Here is a 17,683-nt window from a genome sequence, read left to right on the forward strand (position 1 = left end):
CATTGCACAGCTTCTCGGCTCGGCCTTGTGCTCTCCAAATCAGTAATTATAGTGGGCTATGTTTGGATAAACTTAACCTGAATTCTCCTGGTGTGCTCGCTCAGTTTCACATCCCACTCTCAAGCTTTTCCAGTCTGGGACTTGAATTTTTAATGGCTGCAGAAATGAGTAATTCAGCAAAACACTGGACTTACTTAACACATCCTCCGTAGCACTTTATTTGTAGAACAGAGTACTACTCCGCCCGTGAAACTGTGTTTGATGTCTCTTGTGGCTCTGAAGGGAGATTTTTCAAGTCTGACAAAAATAACCCTGGTGATGTCATCGGGGTTATCTCAGTTTGGGTTTAAGATTAAAGGTCTTAGTCAGACTTCGTGGGTGGAGTTTGAAAGACTTGAACATTTCCCAGACAGGGTCTAACAAAAGACTTATTCAGTTGCATTATGGGAGTTCTAGTATTGTTTTTGGAGCTTGACTCTTAATAATTTGGGCCCAAACAGATTTTAAAACCAGGATCACAAACCTCCCTGCTTCCACGCGTAACTGTTTTAACTGACTTCCTCTTTATCCTGTGTTTAGTCCGATTTATTTTGAACTTTTAATGTAACTCGTTGTAAATGAGGGCAAACTCAGAGTGTCTTTGAGTTTAAATAAAGGTTTGAAAAACATGAAATTAAGACTAAAACACACATTTGAGCTTCTTTTTTACTCTCTTATCTCTTTTAAGTACTCAAGCTTAATGAAGGTCTCGTGCTGAACTACCAGATAGTCCCTTTAAAAATAGCTTAATTATTCTATCATACATCATTTTACATTTTTAATCATTACATTTCTTTGAAAAAGTCAGTAAAACAATGTCCTAAGATGGGAGTAACGTAATTAATTGATCATTAATTACAGGTAGCTGATAAAAAGGTAAAGCGCCTCCAGTCACAACATGATGAAAAACAAACTAAAATCACCTAAAGTGTCTTCAAACTGCCTGAGAAGCAGAACGTGGCTCAGGGGGGCTTCTGGGGGACTGACCCTCCGCCGCACAGACCGCACGTGTGCAGCGTCTTTAAAGCACACAAAGACTCAGTGTGAGCACCGGCAGCGACGTCAGCGTCTCTGGCACCGGGCTCCGCTGGTCGTGGCCAGCAGCAACGTCACTCCTGACGGCGGCGGCACGGACGGCCATCCGCGCAGCAGCGAGTCGCTCCGGAACTCGGCGGAGGAACGCGGCGTCGGACTCTCCGCTCTTTGGGACTTTGCGTGCGGCTCAGGTAAAGCCCCGAAGCCTCTGCACGCGGAGCAGCTTTTGTTTCTGTCAAGGTGAGTTTTCCGTGTTTTTGTAGCTCTGAGCGGCGGCGTGCGTAACGAACGAACGGACGGTGAATGATACGGACCGCGAGCTCCGCGCACCGGAGCGGCTGTTCTGTAGCCATAAACTGAGTGTTGCTATGGTGCTGCCTGGCAACATCCCACCTGCTGCTGCCGCCACTGTCTGCGTTTACTCCTCAGCCAAAACAAACGTGGACACCTGCGAACAAAGCGCTGCCGCATGCGTCCGTCCAGCCGATCACTGGTCATGAATCCAGGTGTGCGGCTTCCTCCTGCTTTCCCGAGCCTCGAATCGATCATTTGTGAGACTTGCGGTTCATTTGCTTTAAACTGAGCTCATTTCAAGCGGTTCACTTTAATAATAGCCCCCTCCTGCTCCACATTGAGCCCTGCCTGGCGGCTCAGTCCTGCAGCTTTGGCAGACAGTGGAAAGGTCGTTGTCTGTTTTGAGTGTTTTTCCAGTCCAGTGCTCATGTGTCTGGCTTTAGGTGACAAACCAGGCCCTCAAAACGCAGCAAATGCTCCTTTGTGACTGATCTGTCTGTTTATTCTCGTAGTGTCTCAGTCTTACTCAAGAACACAAGATGGTGATCACCGGCGTGGCATCCCTCAGAAGGACATCACCGGCCGTGGACGCGATGGAGAGCAGATGTTCGCAGTGAAGGTGCACACACTACTTTCCTACTCGGTGGTTAGACATGGCAACACCAGACCCGTGATACAGAGAAATTCCATTATCCCTCATCTCCTGTCTGCTGTGACAGAGAGGAGGAAATCACCACAACATGCTGTCGTGAGGCCAGGAAAGAGGGAGAATTATGAGTCAGAACAGAGAAGAAAAGAAAACTGTCACTCCTCAAATCCGCCTGTAAGACAGCTCACACACTTATTTTAAGAGCAAGACCAGATCTCCTTTCAGCTGGCATCCGGAGCTGCGCGGAGACCTCGCTTCTTTTCTGCTTTCCATAAATTATTACTGAAACCTTTTACTTGTTTTTAAACTATTGTGTCTGCTCTGTATAAATTCCAGGGATTAGAGTCAACAGTGTGAGTGCAAAGTGCAGCGGGGTGCATCCAAGGCGGCCTCTGTTCGTCGTGTTTTAGTTTACACACCTCCTTATCTCAGCTGTCGAGAGGGAGGATTCTTCTCTACAGTAACTTACCCAGAGCAATAGAGATAGTGGTGGGAAAGGAGGGGTGGGAGGAGTGAGAAGAACAGAGAATGACTGTGAGGGAGTGCTTAACCCAGCCTCTGAGTGACTCTTGTATCCAAGGACGAAGGTAGCAACGCATCCAAACGCCACTCTTCGCCCACGGGCTGCTGTGAAGAAATGAGGCGGTCGCATAGGCACTCAGCGGCGCTCATATAGACTCAACAACCTGCCGGCCCTTCCTCGCAGGGCCCCTGGGGTTTGACTCGCCTGTCTGGAGCGCCGGGGCCGATGACTGAGCAGATCATGACTGCAGCTAGAGCGAAGTGCACGCGGCCATAGACTCACGTAGCTTGAATGGGAGTTGCTTTTCTTCCTTCCAAACCAAAACAAAAGTGTGTTTCTCTTGTTTCTCCGGTGTCATCGCACCTGAACTGGCCCACGTTTGTGTATGTTTTTGGCAGAGGAGCAGGCTGGAGAGGAGGTAGTGCCAGGTGCTGCGTGCCAAGGTGGATTTGGAGGTGTGGAGGAGAGCTGAAGATCATGGGCAAATCAAACAGCAAGCTCAAGCCAGAGGTGGTGGAGGAGTTGACGAGGAAAACCTACTGTGAGTAGTTTTTCTTTCTGCTCGTCTCTGCAAAGAAAATCCTGCACAAACCGTTCAGCTAGCCCGTATGAGAAGAAAGAGTCCTTTCTGGTCAAAGTTAAAAGACAAAGACATGTTTTCGCTGCAGTTTTGAAAGCCTCTGTTTTCCCACTGCGTCCCATACAGGCTGTACAGTAGATGCAGTCCTGCCTGCTGGGACGTGTTGGGATTCTACACCAGTTTCTTGTTATCGACAGAACAGAGCGACAACTAAATGTCAGCTGGGACCGAGCCCCCCCCCCCCCCGATTGATTTAAATTTACATCTAAATGTTGTGCAGCAAGTTGTGATTGGTTAAGGTTTGGCAAAACTTCTAATCAGCATGTTTAAATCACGCTGAAGGGATTTATGAATATGGATGCTGAGCTTGTATCAGAGCGAGGAGGACGTGGCTTCACATGCAGACTGTGGACCCTCTTTGTCTTTTTAAATGCACACAGAGACGGATATAGAATAAACACTCCACAATCATAAACGGCAGGAATGGACTGGAGTGAGATGCTGGAGTGAGTCTGCAGCACTGCACGTATTCACGTTGTTTCTGTCGACCTGTCAGAACAAATTGACAGCTTTCTCTTTTCTCACCTTGGTAGCACTAACTTCTGTGCTGATGAGCTCCTGCCGAGCAAAAAAAAAAAAATTCCTCCTCAGTGTTCAGCCAGATTGCATTTGTAATTACCTCAGCGACGTCTGTTCTGAAGGCACTATATTAATCATTTGTGTGTTATTTCTGGAGCACGGCGTTATTATTATTATTTGAGCAGCAGAGTGTGCAGGTGTGGGTGGGAGTTGACATCCATTGGCTGCTTAATGACAGTGTTATTTGTGTGGTGGGTCTCTCCACAGCAGAACCACGGAAGGCTGTTGTGGCAGGAAATTGCTGTGGAGGAAGATTGGGCTTCGTGCTGGGCTGGGCTGCTCGCTGCTGTCCTCTCCTCTCTCTCTCTCTCTCCTACCCTTTCGCCCTGTCTCTCTCGCTTTATCCCCTAATTGCCCTCTTTGAGCAGGGAATGGAATAGTATAATTAGGATCTTATCTGGTTAGCATCGCTGAGAGGGGCACCGAGCTTTCTCTCCCAGCGCGATCATTCTCCTTGTTCTGCTGTTTCCTTACTTGAGACTCTCTCGTTTCTGTTTCCTTCATCCTGTTGCCTCTTTCTCCTGCTCTCCCATGAGAAGCTTTGTCTGCCATTTTAGCCACCGCTTTCCTTTGGTTCTTGACAGATTGGGGACTTTGTACATTTTCTCTGTGCATATGTGTCTTTTTGTATTTGAAGTTGGGTGTTTTTTCTCTGCAAATTGTCCTCAGCGCTGACAGGAAACCAACGTGAGCAGGCCCGAAAAACAGCCTGTTTAAGAATATCTGTCTTCTGCTTTGTTGTAGCTTTAAAAACGAAGCGTCTTCATGAGAAAAAGGATATTTTAAACACTTTCCGGCCTGAGACAACATTAAGCTGCGCACCGCTCTCAGTGAAAACTGCAGGGAATCAGCCTCACCTGCTCTTTAAGAGAGCTTAATTCAACCCAGAAACGCTTTTCCAAACGACTCCTGGCGTCACATAGAAAGACCAGCGGTCCCATTAAAAAGTCTGCAGGATGTAGACTGGGCCCATGTAATAGCATGATGATTTTGTAGGTTGTCAAAGCCGTGAGGATGCTCGCAGTGACAGAGTGCGAGCTGGATGTGTTCTAGCAGACCCTGGAGGGCCGAGCGGCTGAGTGGGCCCTGCACTCTCCTGCACCGTGCTGATTGCATTATTGCCCATTGCCTCTGACTGAGTTATGTAATAAATTTTTTTTATTAAACGGTAGCCATGGTAAATTGCCTCAATTTTTGACTACATTGACTTTTGAGGCCAATTTAATGGTAGCTTGGCTCGGCTGACAGTCGTGAGATTGACCCTGACATTTATTGCCCAGGAACGGGTCACGTGACGATGGGCTCCTCGGTGAAATGCTGAGCAGAACAAATTGAGGCTGAGATATATGCAGGCGGAGGCTACCTGACCCGCTGCGCTCATCGATAGCCTCCGTGTGATCCCGCTCCAGCGCTGCAGGAGTCACATTATGAACACATGAACAGATCTCATGCTTAAGCGTTCACAAAGAAGCCTTTTCGCCCTTTTTATGAGAATGATTTTAAATACCCGACCGGCCTCCTGCAGTGTGAGGGTGTTGAATGATTTCATTTATTTCGCTCAAAAATGTCTTATTTGTGGTGAGTCAATGTTTTGGCATGAAACTGGTGGTTTCCTTTGTTTCCTGGGTGTAAACTTTGTGGTAACCAAGACTCTGAGTTGCTCAGGGTTAAACATTACAGAAGAAGAAATTATCGATTAACTAACGAGCTGTTGGTCATTTATAAGCTCTTGCTTTGCTCGAGGCTCCGCAGAAGTGTCGGCAGCCTTCCTCAGACTTACAGCGGCGTGAATTCAGAAAGCGTCTCTCAGAGGAACACCTGGTTAAAGTAATGCTATTGATTCCCAGCCCCTGTTTTCATTAGCAACCCCAGGGGCCCAGAGGCCGAAAATTGCTTTGGTTACTTGAGAGAAAGTAAAGAGACATTGGAAGCCGTGAGGGATTGGTTGATTAGATACTGGCAGATAATAGTGTTTGTGTGGGCATGATAACACATCCTGCCTCCTCAACTGTGCTCTTTCTTAAATATGTGGCTGACCTTCATTCCCTCGGCCTTGTTTGTCTTTTAGTGGCTCTCTGGGGTTTACGCCCACTTGTTCTCTACTACACCGGCCAGGAGAAATTATTATTCATCTGCTCTGATAGTCTGCTAGAATCAATGGACTACACTACGCTCAACTGAACGTGGCTGCTCTCCAGTAATTGCATACTGTCGAGTATTTCTGGTAAAGCCAGAAGACGTGTGTTTGAAAGGATGGGGCCAGGATGATTAACACTGCTGCTACTCATGTCCTCTGTGGTGTCTAACAGCAAGCTACTTTTTTCTAGGACAGCCGAAGTTTTCCTCCAAGCTAATGTCACTCTTTATTTCTCTTACAGTTACAGAGAAAGAGGTGCAGCAGTGGTAAGTGTGTGCATTCATTTTTCATTTTTCACTCCTCCTGTGATGCTAATCACATATTAGCAATTGTGTCTTTACTGGAAAAGCTCGCAGCAGTCAGGAGGTCTTATCTCGACCTGCTTGCCAAACGCTCTGATATATTTTGCCAGGGTTTGCCTTCTTGACTTCGTGGACAGTGTTTACTATTTGTTTGATAGCTGATTTGAAGCCGTCTCCGTCACTCTGCCCTGAAGACAGACGAGTTCTGAAAATAGAATGACTTTGAAGCCTGACTGAGACCGAATGACTTTGAGGGCTGATAACACTGATACAAACATTCCCATGATGCATTCCTCCACGGCCTTTTTGCTCTGTTTCCAAAAGGGATGTCTGGTAACGGCAGAACGGCGGGGGCATAAGGTTGTCTCACTTTCAGGCACTTCATGACTCCACGGCCGCGGCGCGTCCACGAGGTCGCTGATTAGTAATCCTTCCTGTCAGATTTTGTACCCGTTAGTCAGCGTGACCTGCACCAACCTCGCACAGAGGGTCCCAGCATGTAGTCACAGTGTTGTGCTGTGTTCCCACATACATCGTAATGAAACACAGTCATGAAACAGAGACACCTCAGGCCAGGAGGCGCCACAGAGCTGTGCTGCGACTGATCGTTGCTGTTAAGGTGTGAATTTCTGAATGCTTTTCTGAAGGCGCAATTTGACAACCGCCAGCACGCAGATACGAGACAATGCATCTTTATTTACAGAGATGATTCAAGCACGAGCGTAGTCGTCTCTTTTGTGCGCCGCACGCTGCTTTTGGTCTATTGTTTCTTTGAAAATGAAGCACAGAGAATAGTGCATATCAGAGGAGGGAGCACTGTAATAAAGTGATCACTCTTCCATGTTCACACTTCAGTTCTCCTGCGTTGGTTTTGCATTTCACGACCTAATTTTGCATGCATGAAAAGAGCTCTGCCTCGAGAGCCAGCCACTGTTCTCGTCCCCTGTTAGGGGGGTTTACGGGGGGAAGGAGTCAGGGCACATTCACAGCCATGCAGCAGCAGCAGCAGCAGCAGCAGCAGCAGCAGCAGCAGCATTAGAGATCACTGGGCACTGGCTTGTCCAGAGCCTTTCGAGCTGGCCTGTCTCTGGGGCTGCCTGAGTGCACCGGGGCGGAATACCCCCCACCCCCTAAACCTCCGCCCCCCCGGCTGTGCAGCCAGCTAGCTCATCATCGCTCTCGCTGTCTTTCACAGGAAAGTTTGCATGAGTCCTCACTTGAAGATCAGCAGCAATCAACACGGCTGAGTGTGAGGGATGAGAGGGAATTTTACCAGGGGAAATGCCAGATGGCGTGTAATTAGAGCACAGGCACAGACACAGAAGAATTAGCAGGGTTAGATAAATGCCTGTGTTGTGCATTAAATTCGTTCCCCTTTCTAATTCTCCTCCAAGGGAACATCATTAGTATGCTCGAGGCTCACCTGAAATCAATAACAAAATGCCATAGCGCAGTGATGTTCCTGCCAGCGAGGCAGGAGCAAGAGAAACATCCTGCACAACTCTTTAGCAAACCACCGAGGTAGATGCCAAGAAGTGGGAACCAGTGCCAGTAATAAATACTTTATCTTCATGCTGGCTCCCCGGTGTGGTCTGAAGCACAATGTCACGTCTGCTGCGTCCCTGCGAGCACACTGTGGAGCTGCATCACTGCACTACTGCAAGTACAGCCTGGCTGTGTGTGTCTTAGCACCAGTGTCACCACGACGGTTTCTTGTACGTGATGTGTTGTTGGCAGATGAAGGTGATTCTGATTATGACTGATGACGAGCTGACATTGGACAAACACGTCTGCGGTGGTACAGAGTGTTTGTACTGCATCAGTGTGCTCTGTATGAGTCTTCTGCTAATGTAGGTCCACTGGTCTTACGTTAAATGTGGATGACTTTATGCCAAGTAAAGCAAATTAATGTGACTGTCGACCCGCTGAAGAGGGAAAATAACATTTCAGTGCCAGGAAGTCTTTGATAAATCAAAACTTTAAGTGCATATTGAAGAGTTTCACTGGAGCTCAACCAGTACTGACTTATTTTTTTAAGAGTTAAACAATCCAATAAACTCTATAACAGCTGATTTTAGTTCTTCACTTAAAGAAATAAGTTGACTAGTTTTTGAAAAGAATCGCTTAAATTTTGATGTGACAAAGATAGTGTAAAAAACACTCAAATCAACCAGGAAGTTAAATTTAACAGGTATAAACAACAACATAATTCAACAAAACACATATTAAGTTGCAGATTTAAGTAAATTATCTAAATATATACCATTTAAAACTTAAAATATGATGAAGTATAATAACCATGAGATGAAATAAAGCCGTGTATGACGTGAGCGAGCCTTCACTATGATCAGGAAATCATCCGTTAACAGCTGAAATGATCTGCTCTACGTTCACACGTCAGTCTGTTTCCAGGTGTTTGGGACTTTAAGATAAGACTTCACTGATATCTGTGGTTCTTCTGCATCACTCCGACAGTGTTACAGACGAGCAAAACGATGCTCTTTTAATTCGCTGCTCTGTAATCTTCATGTGTGATGCTTTTTGTAAAAACTAGTCGTAAAACTTCTTCAGGCGTCTCAGGCAAAGGAAAAGTTGTATTAAAGAGGTCCATGAAGCTGAGTGACTCATAAGAAACAGACTTCGGGCAGCTCCTTCAGAGCCACAGGGAGCAGCACTCCTCCCGATGCTTCAGGCTGCAGACCTGTTTGGACCTCACAGGGTCTTAATCAGGACACCTGGACCACGTCGCTCACCTGGTCTGTCCCTCATTCCTGTCTGTGTTTTAATTCATCCTGCTGTCAGTGCGATGCAGGATGCTGAAAGCTCTTCACAGCCATCGTTTACGTCAACAAGTCGAGTTCCAACCAGAAACTCGTTTCTGTGAGTTACCAGCAAACGTGCTCGTCTGCGATCAGCAGATTTATCAGGACTGGATTCAGTTCAGTTTAGTCAGTGAGAAACGAACACTGGCTGATATTTGACCCACCTGAGGTGACCATGGCCACTTCCTGTGAAGCTCATAGTTAATGTCACCACTGTGACTTCAGTCAGCAGAGAAGGACCGACGCTCGCTTCGGCGTCTGTGTGGACTTTAATGTCCTCATCAACAAACATGGAAACCCATCGGTCAGTCGCAGAGGTGCAGCTCTACAGAAAAATTAGCCTGCTAGCTAATCAAGCTATAAATACTCCGAAAGCATATAACCAGTGTAGTGATTAATTGAATCAAGAGCCATGCCATCAACAACGCTGTGCTTCAAACAGCCTACAGTGGGACAGTCCTCCCATACAGCACAGGATCCACAGGATCCAGGATCCACAGTGTATACTGAGGAGAGGCCCGCCAACCAATAAGAATCCACCATCAGAAGCAGAATTGGCTTTATTGGCCTAGTGTGTGTGCACATACAAGCAATTTGACCCCAGTTTGAACATTTCACTCAATGTGTTTGCAAAGAAAAGAGAACATACAGCTCAAAGAGCAGAGAGATGAGCATCAGCATGTCTTCACCTGTGAACAAAGAATAGGCGCCTTTAGTACAAATACTTCAGAAATACACTTGTTTTTGCCATCAACAGTCCTTACTGTATACTGCACTGAAACCTGCATACTGTATGTACAGTACGTATGCCATGCAGCACCTCTCAGCCTATGACATCCCATAGTCACACATTAAAAATGAAAGAATTCAGGTGAAGTGGGTCGTCTTTGGATTACGATATGCATTATGTGCTGTGCACTTTGAATACCAATCAGGGTGTATTCTCCTCTCTGCATGACAGCGAGCGAGGCTTCCACTTCCCTGCATATCTGCACATAATTCAGACGTGAGAATTACATGCCTCTGCTCTCCTCTCGCCTCTCTTCTCGCTGAACTTTCTTCCAGCTGCTCCTCAAAGCGTCTCTTTGACTGTATGGAGCTGCTTCATTATCTCCAAGGCAGATTAAAAGTAAAGAGTTTAAGAGTGAGGAGCCGGAGTGGAAGAGATCTGCCTTGGCCTTCATTCTTCATCAGAGCGCCGTCTCCCTCTCTCTCTCTCTCTCTCCCTCTCCCTCTGTCTCTCTCTCTCTCTCTCTCTCCCCCTCCCTCTCTCTCTCCCTCTCTCTCCCTCTCTCTCCCTCTCCCTCTGTCTCTCTCTCTCTCTCTCTCTCTCTCTCTCCCTCTCTCTCTCTCTCTCTCTCTCTCTCTCTCTCTCTCTCTCTCCCTCTCTCCCTCTCTCTCTCTGGCCGTAATTACAGCCCGGCCTTATTTTTGAGCGGCGTTAACTGAATCACAGGCGAACACGCGGCGCTCCCTCGTGTGAGCTTGCGTCATTTTTGCTGTTGATCAAGAGCAAAAGCTTTTTGCGAAGCTTTTTATAACTAGAGTGTTATTATTTTCCTGCTATCCTTCTCCTGCCCATCTAGCATTTATTTTTATAAAGGCTAACGCTCTGCTCCACCCTCCCTGTGCTGTTACAGTCACGTTAGACTTTGAGGCTCCTTTATGAAGCCATACAAAAAGCCGCCTACCTTTGAGTGACTGCGCTTGAAATTGCTTATGAGATGCTTCTATATTTAGGCTAATAGAGATATTAAGTCGCCCTCTAGATGTGTCATTTCCAGGGACGAGGGGAAGCTCTCAGGCTTATCTATCAGCCACGCATATTATCAAAAGAGGACTAGAGAGTAATTTGATTAGAGTTAACCACTCTGGGCTTGCTATTGGATTAAGGCGATCTTCTTATCTGTGAATGAGACAAATAGCTTTGCACTTTACCTTTTCGACGCAGCGCCTGCTTTCAAGCTGAAGCAGGAACGGCTGCAGTGGACGTCAGGAGGTGTCTTCACCTTTGTCCACTCTGGTCTTCATCGTGTGTTTTCATTCTATGCTAAATGATGGTTAAACTCTTGAAATCATCTCCATCTGTGCTTCGCTTTTCAGGTACAAAGGCTTCATTAAGGATTGTCCGAGCGGGCAGCTGGACGCGGTGGGCTTTCAGAAGATCTACAAGCAGTTCTTTCCTTTCGGGGATCCCACCAAGTTCGCCTCCTTTGTCTTCAACGTGTTTGATGAGAATAAGGTTTGTAATCACGACTTGTATTGTCCTGTTAGAAGGCAGAAAAGACTGTTCAGCTACCTTTGTTGCTTCAGCGTGACAAAGAAATAGTGTGACAGTGGCTGTTTGTGCGGGGAAGCTGCCGGATGAGGAACACGATGTTAGAAGCGGCAGAGGTCCTCCTTTCAGTCACAGGCTGCACAGAATAAAAGGGCAGCGTGGTACAGAAATACTATTCATTTCACTGCTGAGCTCTCTTTGCAGGCCTGCAGACTATCAGGTGTGTATATAGAAAAAGGTTCATTAATTAAACCCCTTTTTGATGAAAGCCGCTTTTAACAATCCAGGCTAAGGTTTAATCCAGATATACAACATAAGGACATGTTGGAGATTCCACGTTTCATCTCTGAATGTGCTTTTTGTTCCTTTTTTTGGTGGCTGTAAGCTATAAGCTTGCACGTATTGAAAGTCAAAGCCCTGCACACACTGAAATCATTCTGTCAGTCATTATATTATTATGATATTTCAACAGCACAGATGATTCTGTCCTCTGAACAGAGGACTGAAGATGAGTCACAGCATCCATAGTAACACATAATCCGAACTCCAGAAATCAGTTTTTAAGAGCGGATGCCAGCGTTTCTTTCCAAAGCTGTGCATGCATTTGATTCTTTTTATGAATGAGGGGCACATCCTCGACGGATTTCAGGATACGGCAATAAAACAAGTTTTAACAAGGCCAAATTGTTACAGGCTACATTTGTGTGGAGTAATCCACCTCATTGCAGCTGTACAAGATTATTCAGACGGTGCTCAGGAAGACAAAGTATAGATGACAGCTCCTTGGATGTTGGCGAGCCCCTGGAGGTTTATTGACTTCAGTTAAGAGGCTTTGTGTTGGAGGATCAGACAACCCCTCCGTCTGATGTTTATCTATGACCTTCATTAGCGATGGGCACCCCGTAGTTAGAGAATGCATTGATCTTAACACTTTTTATGACTTATGTAATCAGCAGTGCATGACTTCAGCATTACCTGGCTGGTCAGATGTCTGGTAGAGATAAAGTTAGCTGAACCCGAGGCTACGACGAGCTGTTGGTGGACGCTTACAGGTAGCCAGCTGTTGCAGCAGAATGCTCTTGTGAGGCGATCCTTCAGTGTCTGGTGAGAATAATGTCTGAAATCCTGAAGGCTCCACCAGCAGGAAGTTCATTTTCAATGCATTCACTTAGAAAGTAAGTGGAATTTTTGATGCAGCGCCTCAGTTTGATTTGAGTGCGGCTGCTGCAGTTGCTTGAGGCTGGAGGTCATAACTTGATGAGTTGCTCTGAATTAGCTGCATTTGAGCCACTTTCGTTTCATATTTGATTATCATCCGCGTTAGCAGACGTTCCTCTCCGCCGCGCAGCGCGGCCTCGCAGACCAACGCTGAAGGCCTCCAGTTTGGGAGGGTAATTGGATTTTTTGAGCCTCTGTGGTAAAAATCAGTGCACGGGATTCTAACAAAGCTGAGAGGAAATACGTGGCAGAGGGGGACAGCTTCTACCATGTCAGACAGAATTATCGGCACCGTCCATTCATGTGGATCCTCACCCCGAATACACACTGCTTGTTTGTGTGCTGTAACTTTGAGACCATGAGCCCGTAGCATCCATCTTACTAATGACCAGAGGTGACATATTTGTGCCTCAGGAGAGAGCCAGGTGCAGGGCAAAAATAGCAGCTGACTTGGAGCAAGCGTCTGGCCCCATTTTCAGCAGAATACAGCAAGGACACAATGAAAGAGCAGCAAGGAGCTCGTGAAAGTACAGCAAGATGTGAAGTAAGATGCTCATTTTGTCTCCGGGCCATTCCCCCCCCCCCCTTGTCTCTGCAGGATGGACGCATCGAGTTCTCCGAGTTCATCCAGGCCTTGTCTGTGACTTCTCGAGGGACTCTAGATGAGAAGCTGAGATGTAAGAAGATGCACCCCCATTTCTCCTCCTCTTTTTGACATTTAAATGACAGGATTTAGGATTGACTACCTCGCATTGCAAATGAAAGAGGACCGCTGGCTTCCTGGAGAGCAGCAAACAGCAGATTATTAGCAAGATACAGGCGGCTTCTACAACCTGGGGGTCGTGACCCAACATGTTGACAACCTTTTGTAAAAATAGATCAGCCTAGAAACACAGTGCGATCGGGATTTACATCCACTGTCGCAGCCGTGAAGGCCGCTGCTCAGTTTTCACCACCTCCAAAGACACCAAACACTGTGCGCTTTGTAATGCATGAAAATATGCAGTTTAATATAATCTGCTGTTTTAGCTTTTGAAGCCACAGCAGCGCTCTGATCTCTGTGTGCTCTAACACGTGTTTTACCATCTTTCTCTGCACAGGGGCTTTTAAATTATATGACCTCGATAACGACGGCTACATCACTCGAGATGAGATGCTGAACATCGTGGATGCCATTTATCAGATGGTGGTAAGTTTTTCCAAACATTAGACGTGTGCGTCTCAGTTATTTGAATGGAACAAAACGTAATGATGGTGTTTCTTAGGGGAACACTGTGGAGCTGCCAGAAGAAGAAAACACACCAGAAAAGCGAGTCGACCGTATTTTTGCAATGATGGACAAGGTCAGTATTTTAATACTGAAGTAATATCAAAAGACTGAGATGATGGGAGCAAAGTTAAAGCACTAGTTGCTGCATTTGATGTCACTTCCTACAGTTTAGCCTCAAACGCTGCCTGACATGGATACAAGAGCAGTAATGATCATTAGTTTTCCATTAAGGGGACTGAATCTGCCTTTGTTGCCACCCTCGGGGCTTTGATATGGACGCTGTTAAGTTTAGAGCTGTTAGCTGCAGCCATCACCGCGTCACTAACACCGCCTGCAGTCTATAAACATCATATATAGTCTCCTCCACCACTAGCCCTCGGTGCTAATGCCAACTCCCTCGGCCCCAAGAATCTACTCAGCTTTAGTGAAAGCTGAGACGCAGCCTGCATGGGTGTGTTCGTCATCCCACCGCCGCCAAGATCAGCCCGGACTAGCTGTGCAGCACAGCAGCACTTAGTGATTTGTATTGGCAGAGAGTGGCCACAATCCAAGAGCACTGAACCAGAGATCAGCCCAACAGGAGCAAGTTAGCACAAGAGCCTCTTTTGCCCCCTGCTGGAAGCTTTGTGTCAGAGCATTAAAGGGCTTCAGGTTCACTTTGTCTCATGTTCTGCTTCCAGAATGCTGACGGGAAGCTGACTCTGCAGGAGTTTCAGGAGGGTTCAAAGGCAGACCCCTCTATTGTTCAGGCTCTGTCTCTCTATGATGGACTTGTGTAGGAATGTAAGGTGAGTGGGGTATTAATGAGCTACTACCTGCATACTTCTCTGCCTGGGTGATTTTCAATTCCCGGGCCTCCTTCAGCTCCAAGATAATACCGAGTAATTCCTATTTCAACATGGCAAAGAATAAAAGAAGAGAGGTTCAGTCTGTGGGCTGAAAACCAAAGTGAAGAAGCCACTTTCTGCTCTCAGTTTGTTCTTATGAATTATTCAATATGGCCCACTTGTTTGCTGGCAATCAAATAGTCTTGCAGTGCTGAGTGAAGAGCGAGACAGCCCTCTCCTCTCACTGCCTAATGTAATGCACCAGCCGCTGCCAATTGTTGCTGACATCCTGCTCAGTGTTTTGTCAACTGTGAAGTGAGCTTGTGAAGACATATTTTAGTCAAGCAGCGGCTCTGTTTAGCGATTGTCTTGCATGTTCTGAACACACCCAGGTTTCATGACACCGCTTAGTGGTGTCTATTCACTGGTCATCATTCTCACAACTTCTCAGATGGATCCAGCTCAGCATCCTCCTGCGTGTTACACGCCAATCCAGCACCATCATACCTGTAACGGAGGAAGCCACATTTAACTTGCTCACCCAGATGTGGACTGCAAACCTTTGTCACATGGCTGTACGGCATCTGTGTCAAGTAGCTGTTCGTCTACATTTCCAGTAAGGATCGTAAGCAAATATATCCTCTGATGTGACGGAGAATTCAAACATGTCAGCAAAGCCCTCAGTCATTTATCCGTGCTTCTACAGCTATGTGGCACCGCGTACACACTTGAGTGTTGTGGACTGTGTACCAGCATTTCTGCAAGCGCAGTGTTGTGATTTCCCCATGGACTGTCCAAGGAACTGAATTCCCTCTGAGATGTTCGTGTGCGTCTTGTTCACGTACTGTAAAGCCGAGGAGGCGCGTGAGCCGCTCAGAGGAACTGTGCTTCATCGCCTCGAGGACCGACTCCGAACTCTGGAGAATCTGGAAAAATGTGTTATATGGTGATGACATGAACACTAACTTCAAGTTACAGAGCAGTATAGTGTATATTGTATAATGTAAATATACTGTTAATTTATTTTCTGCTTTGCTGCGTTTATGGGAATTTTACTCATAAGTATGGAATGAAGTTTTATTTTTTATCAAGGGTGTTGAATTGTATTGCACTGTTTTTCATGATTATTGTGGGATTGATTTGGTTTCTCACACTCTGAAGTTTCCTTTGCCTGAGAGAACGGTTTTTATTTGAAGAAGAGCGTTGGAGGAGCGGGGAGTTTTCTATGGAGTATTTTACTGCGTTTGCAGTCTGTGCATCCCTTTGTGTTTTCACTTCCCCAGTAGCACGAGCGTTTAGTGTCTGCAGTGTTGCACAGCCACATCCTGAACGACATGCACCAAGCAACACGGTGTATTCTCACAGCTTGCATCTGAATTGAGGCTCATTATGTCTTTTGAGAGCATCATACTCCACCCTCAGCGCACACAAAGCCCTGGTCATTGAGAGGCACAAACAGACATCAATTCTGGTTGTAAAGCTTTTGCGAGCTCTGTGGTTGCAGTCGTCTACTTTGTATTTGTCCCGTGCAAGGCCAGAGCATGTGATGATGCCTTTTTCTCATTCTTGGACTGTTTCAGTTACAGCATTAAGATGTTTTTATCAGCTTCACTGACTTTATGCCTTATGCAAATGATAATTTACTAAATGATAAATGTCATTTACCTGTTGATTAACGGTGTAAGAGCACAGAATAAAATGCATTTACGTGGCTAACTTTCCTATCGCTGTATTCTTAGTCATTGTATTTAAATGAATATTTTATGTGAGAGTTCTTGAAGGAGCTGTCATTTAATGTGGGTCAAATATGTGTTTGCAAACGTTCAACTTTCCTTAAGAATCCCATGTCGTGATAATAGTCCAATACCTCACACACCCAAATGCATTATATTTAAAATATGAGTCCAGCATTGCCCTAAGCTGCTTCACTAACAGGGAGAAATGCCACGTTGAGCTCGTGTCATGCTTTGAAACACAGAATCTTACATGCCAGCTCCCTCGGCAGTGTGAGCCTGCCTGTGTGGTTGTATAATGAACAATGAGCTGCATAAAGGTGTCAAGTCTTGGCATTGATGGGTGCGGTAATGAGGTAGCTCAGTGGTTTTTGTGTAAAAGCTGGGGTCTGTCTGCTCACTGGGCCTGCTCAGACCTGTTTTCTTCTCATCAAAGACGCACGCAGGTGATATCAAGGGGGGGGGGGTCAGGAGGGTTGACGGAGCTTTGCCCGGTCCATCTTTGATTCCCTTTGTATTCTATACACGTTCCAAATGTAGCATCTGTAGCTAAAGCAAAAGACACAACGACCAGTTCAGAAATATTCTGGGTCCTCACCACTTCTTTGGAAGAAGACTCTCAATTATTTACATTCTTACTGTTAGATCAGGCCTGACTTCCTCTCGAGGTCTGATCTCTTTAGACAAGACATGGCATAGCTACACTTCAAGTGCGTAAGAATAATATTTAAATCATCAATAACATATTTCTCTCCAGATCAGCAGCAAAGTGGAAAGGGACAGTGACATTTCTGTGTGGCACGTCAAGCTATTCCACCCATTCATATGCCAAGGGGATATTTCTCAGGGTGGGCTGTGTATAAAATTAGATTGGTGTCAGCTGAATATAAACGATGGCTATTTATAAAAACGAGGCTGTTGCTGAGACAATGTTCTCGGCATGTCCAGAATACAGACTCCAGACTCCGCCAGTAATGTGCGTAAAGCTGCTAAAAACCGCGTCTCTGGGGGCCCACCTCGAAAACCGTGTTGCGGAGGGGAATGCTGGGTAGGGTTAAAGCCTGGAAGTCACAGTGGGGTCGCGGTGCGCGCACACACACACGCACACGCACACACAAATCAGGTTGGGTCTCGGGAACCTTTTAATACCCATCTCCGCCCCCGTTTGAAGCGTCAGAGCACCAGCTCTCCAGGGGCTCTCCAACGCAGAGCCAGTCCACACGCTCCTCCAAACTTTACGCACGGATGTTCTCCCGTGGAAGCGTTTACTCTGGATTTTGATGAGTTTCAGCTGAGCCGTGCTGTTCCAAAAACCTTTTTTCTGCCGACTGGAAGCC

General features: G+C 46.4%; 1 protein-coding gene across 5 annotated transcripts; it reads left to right on the forward strand.

The window, feature by feature from the left end:
- Window positions 1-1,069: 1,069 nt before the first annotated feature.
- Window positions 1,070-16,329, forward strand: LOC143321069 (neuronal calcium sensor 1). Of its 5 annotated transcripts, none has more exons than XM_076731188.1 (10): window positions 1,070-1,314; window positions 1,881-1,987; window positions 2,939-3,081; window positions 6,138-6,162; window positions 11,124-11,262; window positions 13,115-13,193; window positions 13,617-13,705; window positions 13,782-13,859; window positions 14,467-14,574; window positions 15,065-16,329. In XM_076731188.1, the coding sequence occupies exons 3-9, from the start codon at window positions 3,018-3,020 to the stop codon at window positions 14,563-14,565; spliced, it is 573 nt and encodes a 190-aa protein (XP_076587303.1). In that variant the 5' UTR covers window positions 1,070-1,314; window positions 1,881-1,987; window positions 2,939-3,017; the 3' UTR covers window positions 14,566-14,574; window positions 15,065-16,329. The 5 variants fall into 5 exon arrangements, with proteins under 5 accessions (XP_076587303.1, XP_076587307.1, XP_076587305.1 ...); XM_076731192.1 differs by having other exon boundaries at window positions 1,085-1,314; window positions 15,006-16,329; XM_076731190.1 differs by having other exon boundaries at window positions 1,085-1,314; window positions 2,947-3,081.
- The last annotated feature ends 1,354 nt before the right edge of the window (window positions 16,330-17,683 follow it).

Source organism: Chaetodon auriga, chromosome 5 (genome assembly GCF_051107435.1).
Source record: "Chaetodon auriga isolate fChaAug3 chromosome 5, fChaAug3.hap1, whole genome shotgun sequence".
Lineage (NCBI taxonomy): Eukaryota > Metazoa > Chordata > Actinopteri > Chaetodontiformes > Chaetodontidae > Chaetodon > Chaetodon auriga.

What these genes read in the sequence shown, in the direction of transcription:
- LOC143321069 (XM_076731189.1), top strand. Translation starts at nt 2,832, where the DNA reads ATGGGAGTTGCTTTTCTTCCTTCCAAACCAAAACAAAAGTGTGTTTCT. An exon ending in GTTGACGAGGAAAACCTACT is followed by an intron (nt 3,082 to 6,137) that starts GTGAGTAGTTTT and finishes TTTCTCTTACAG; the next exon opens with TTACAGAGAAAGAGGTGCAG. An exon ending in ATGCCATTTATCAGATGGTG is followed by an intron (nt 13,706 to 13,781) that starts GTAAGTTTTTCC and finishes GGTGTTTCTTAG; the next exon opens with GGGAACACTGTGGAGCTGCC.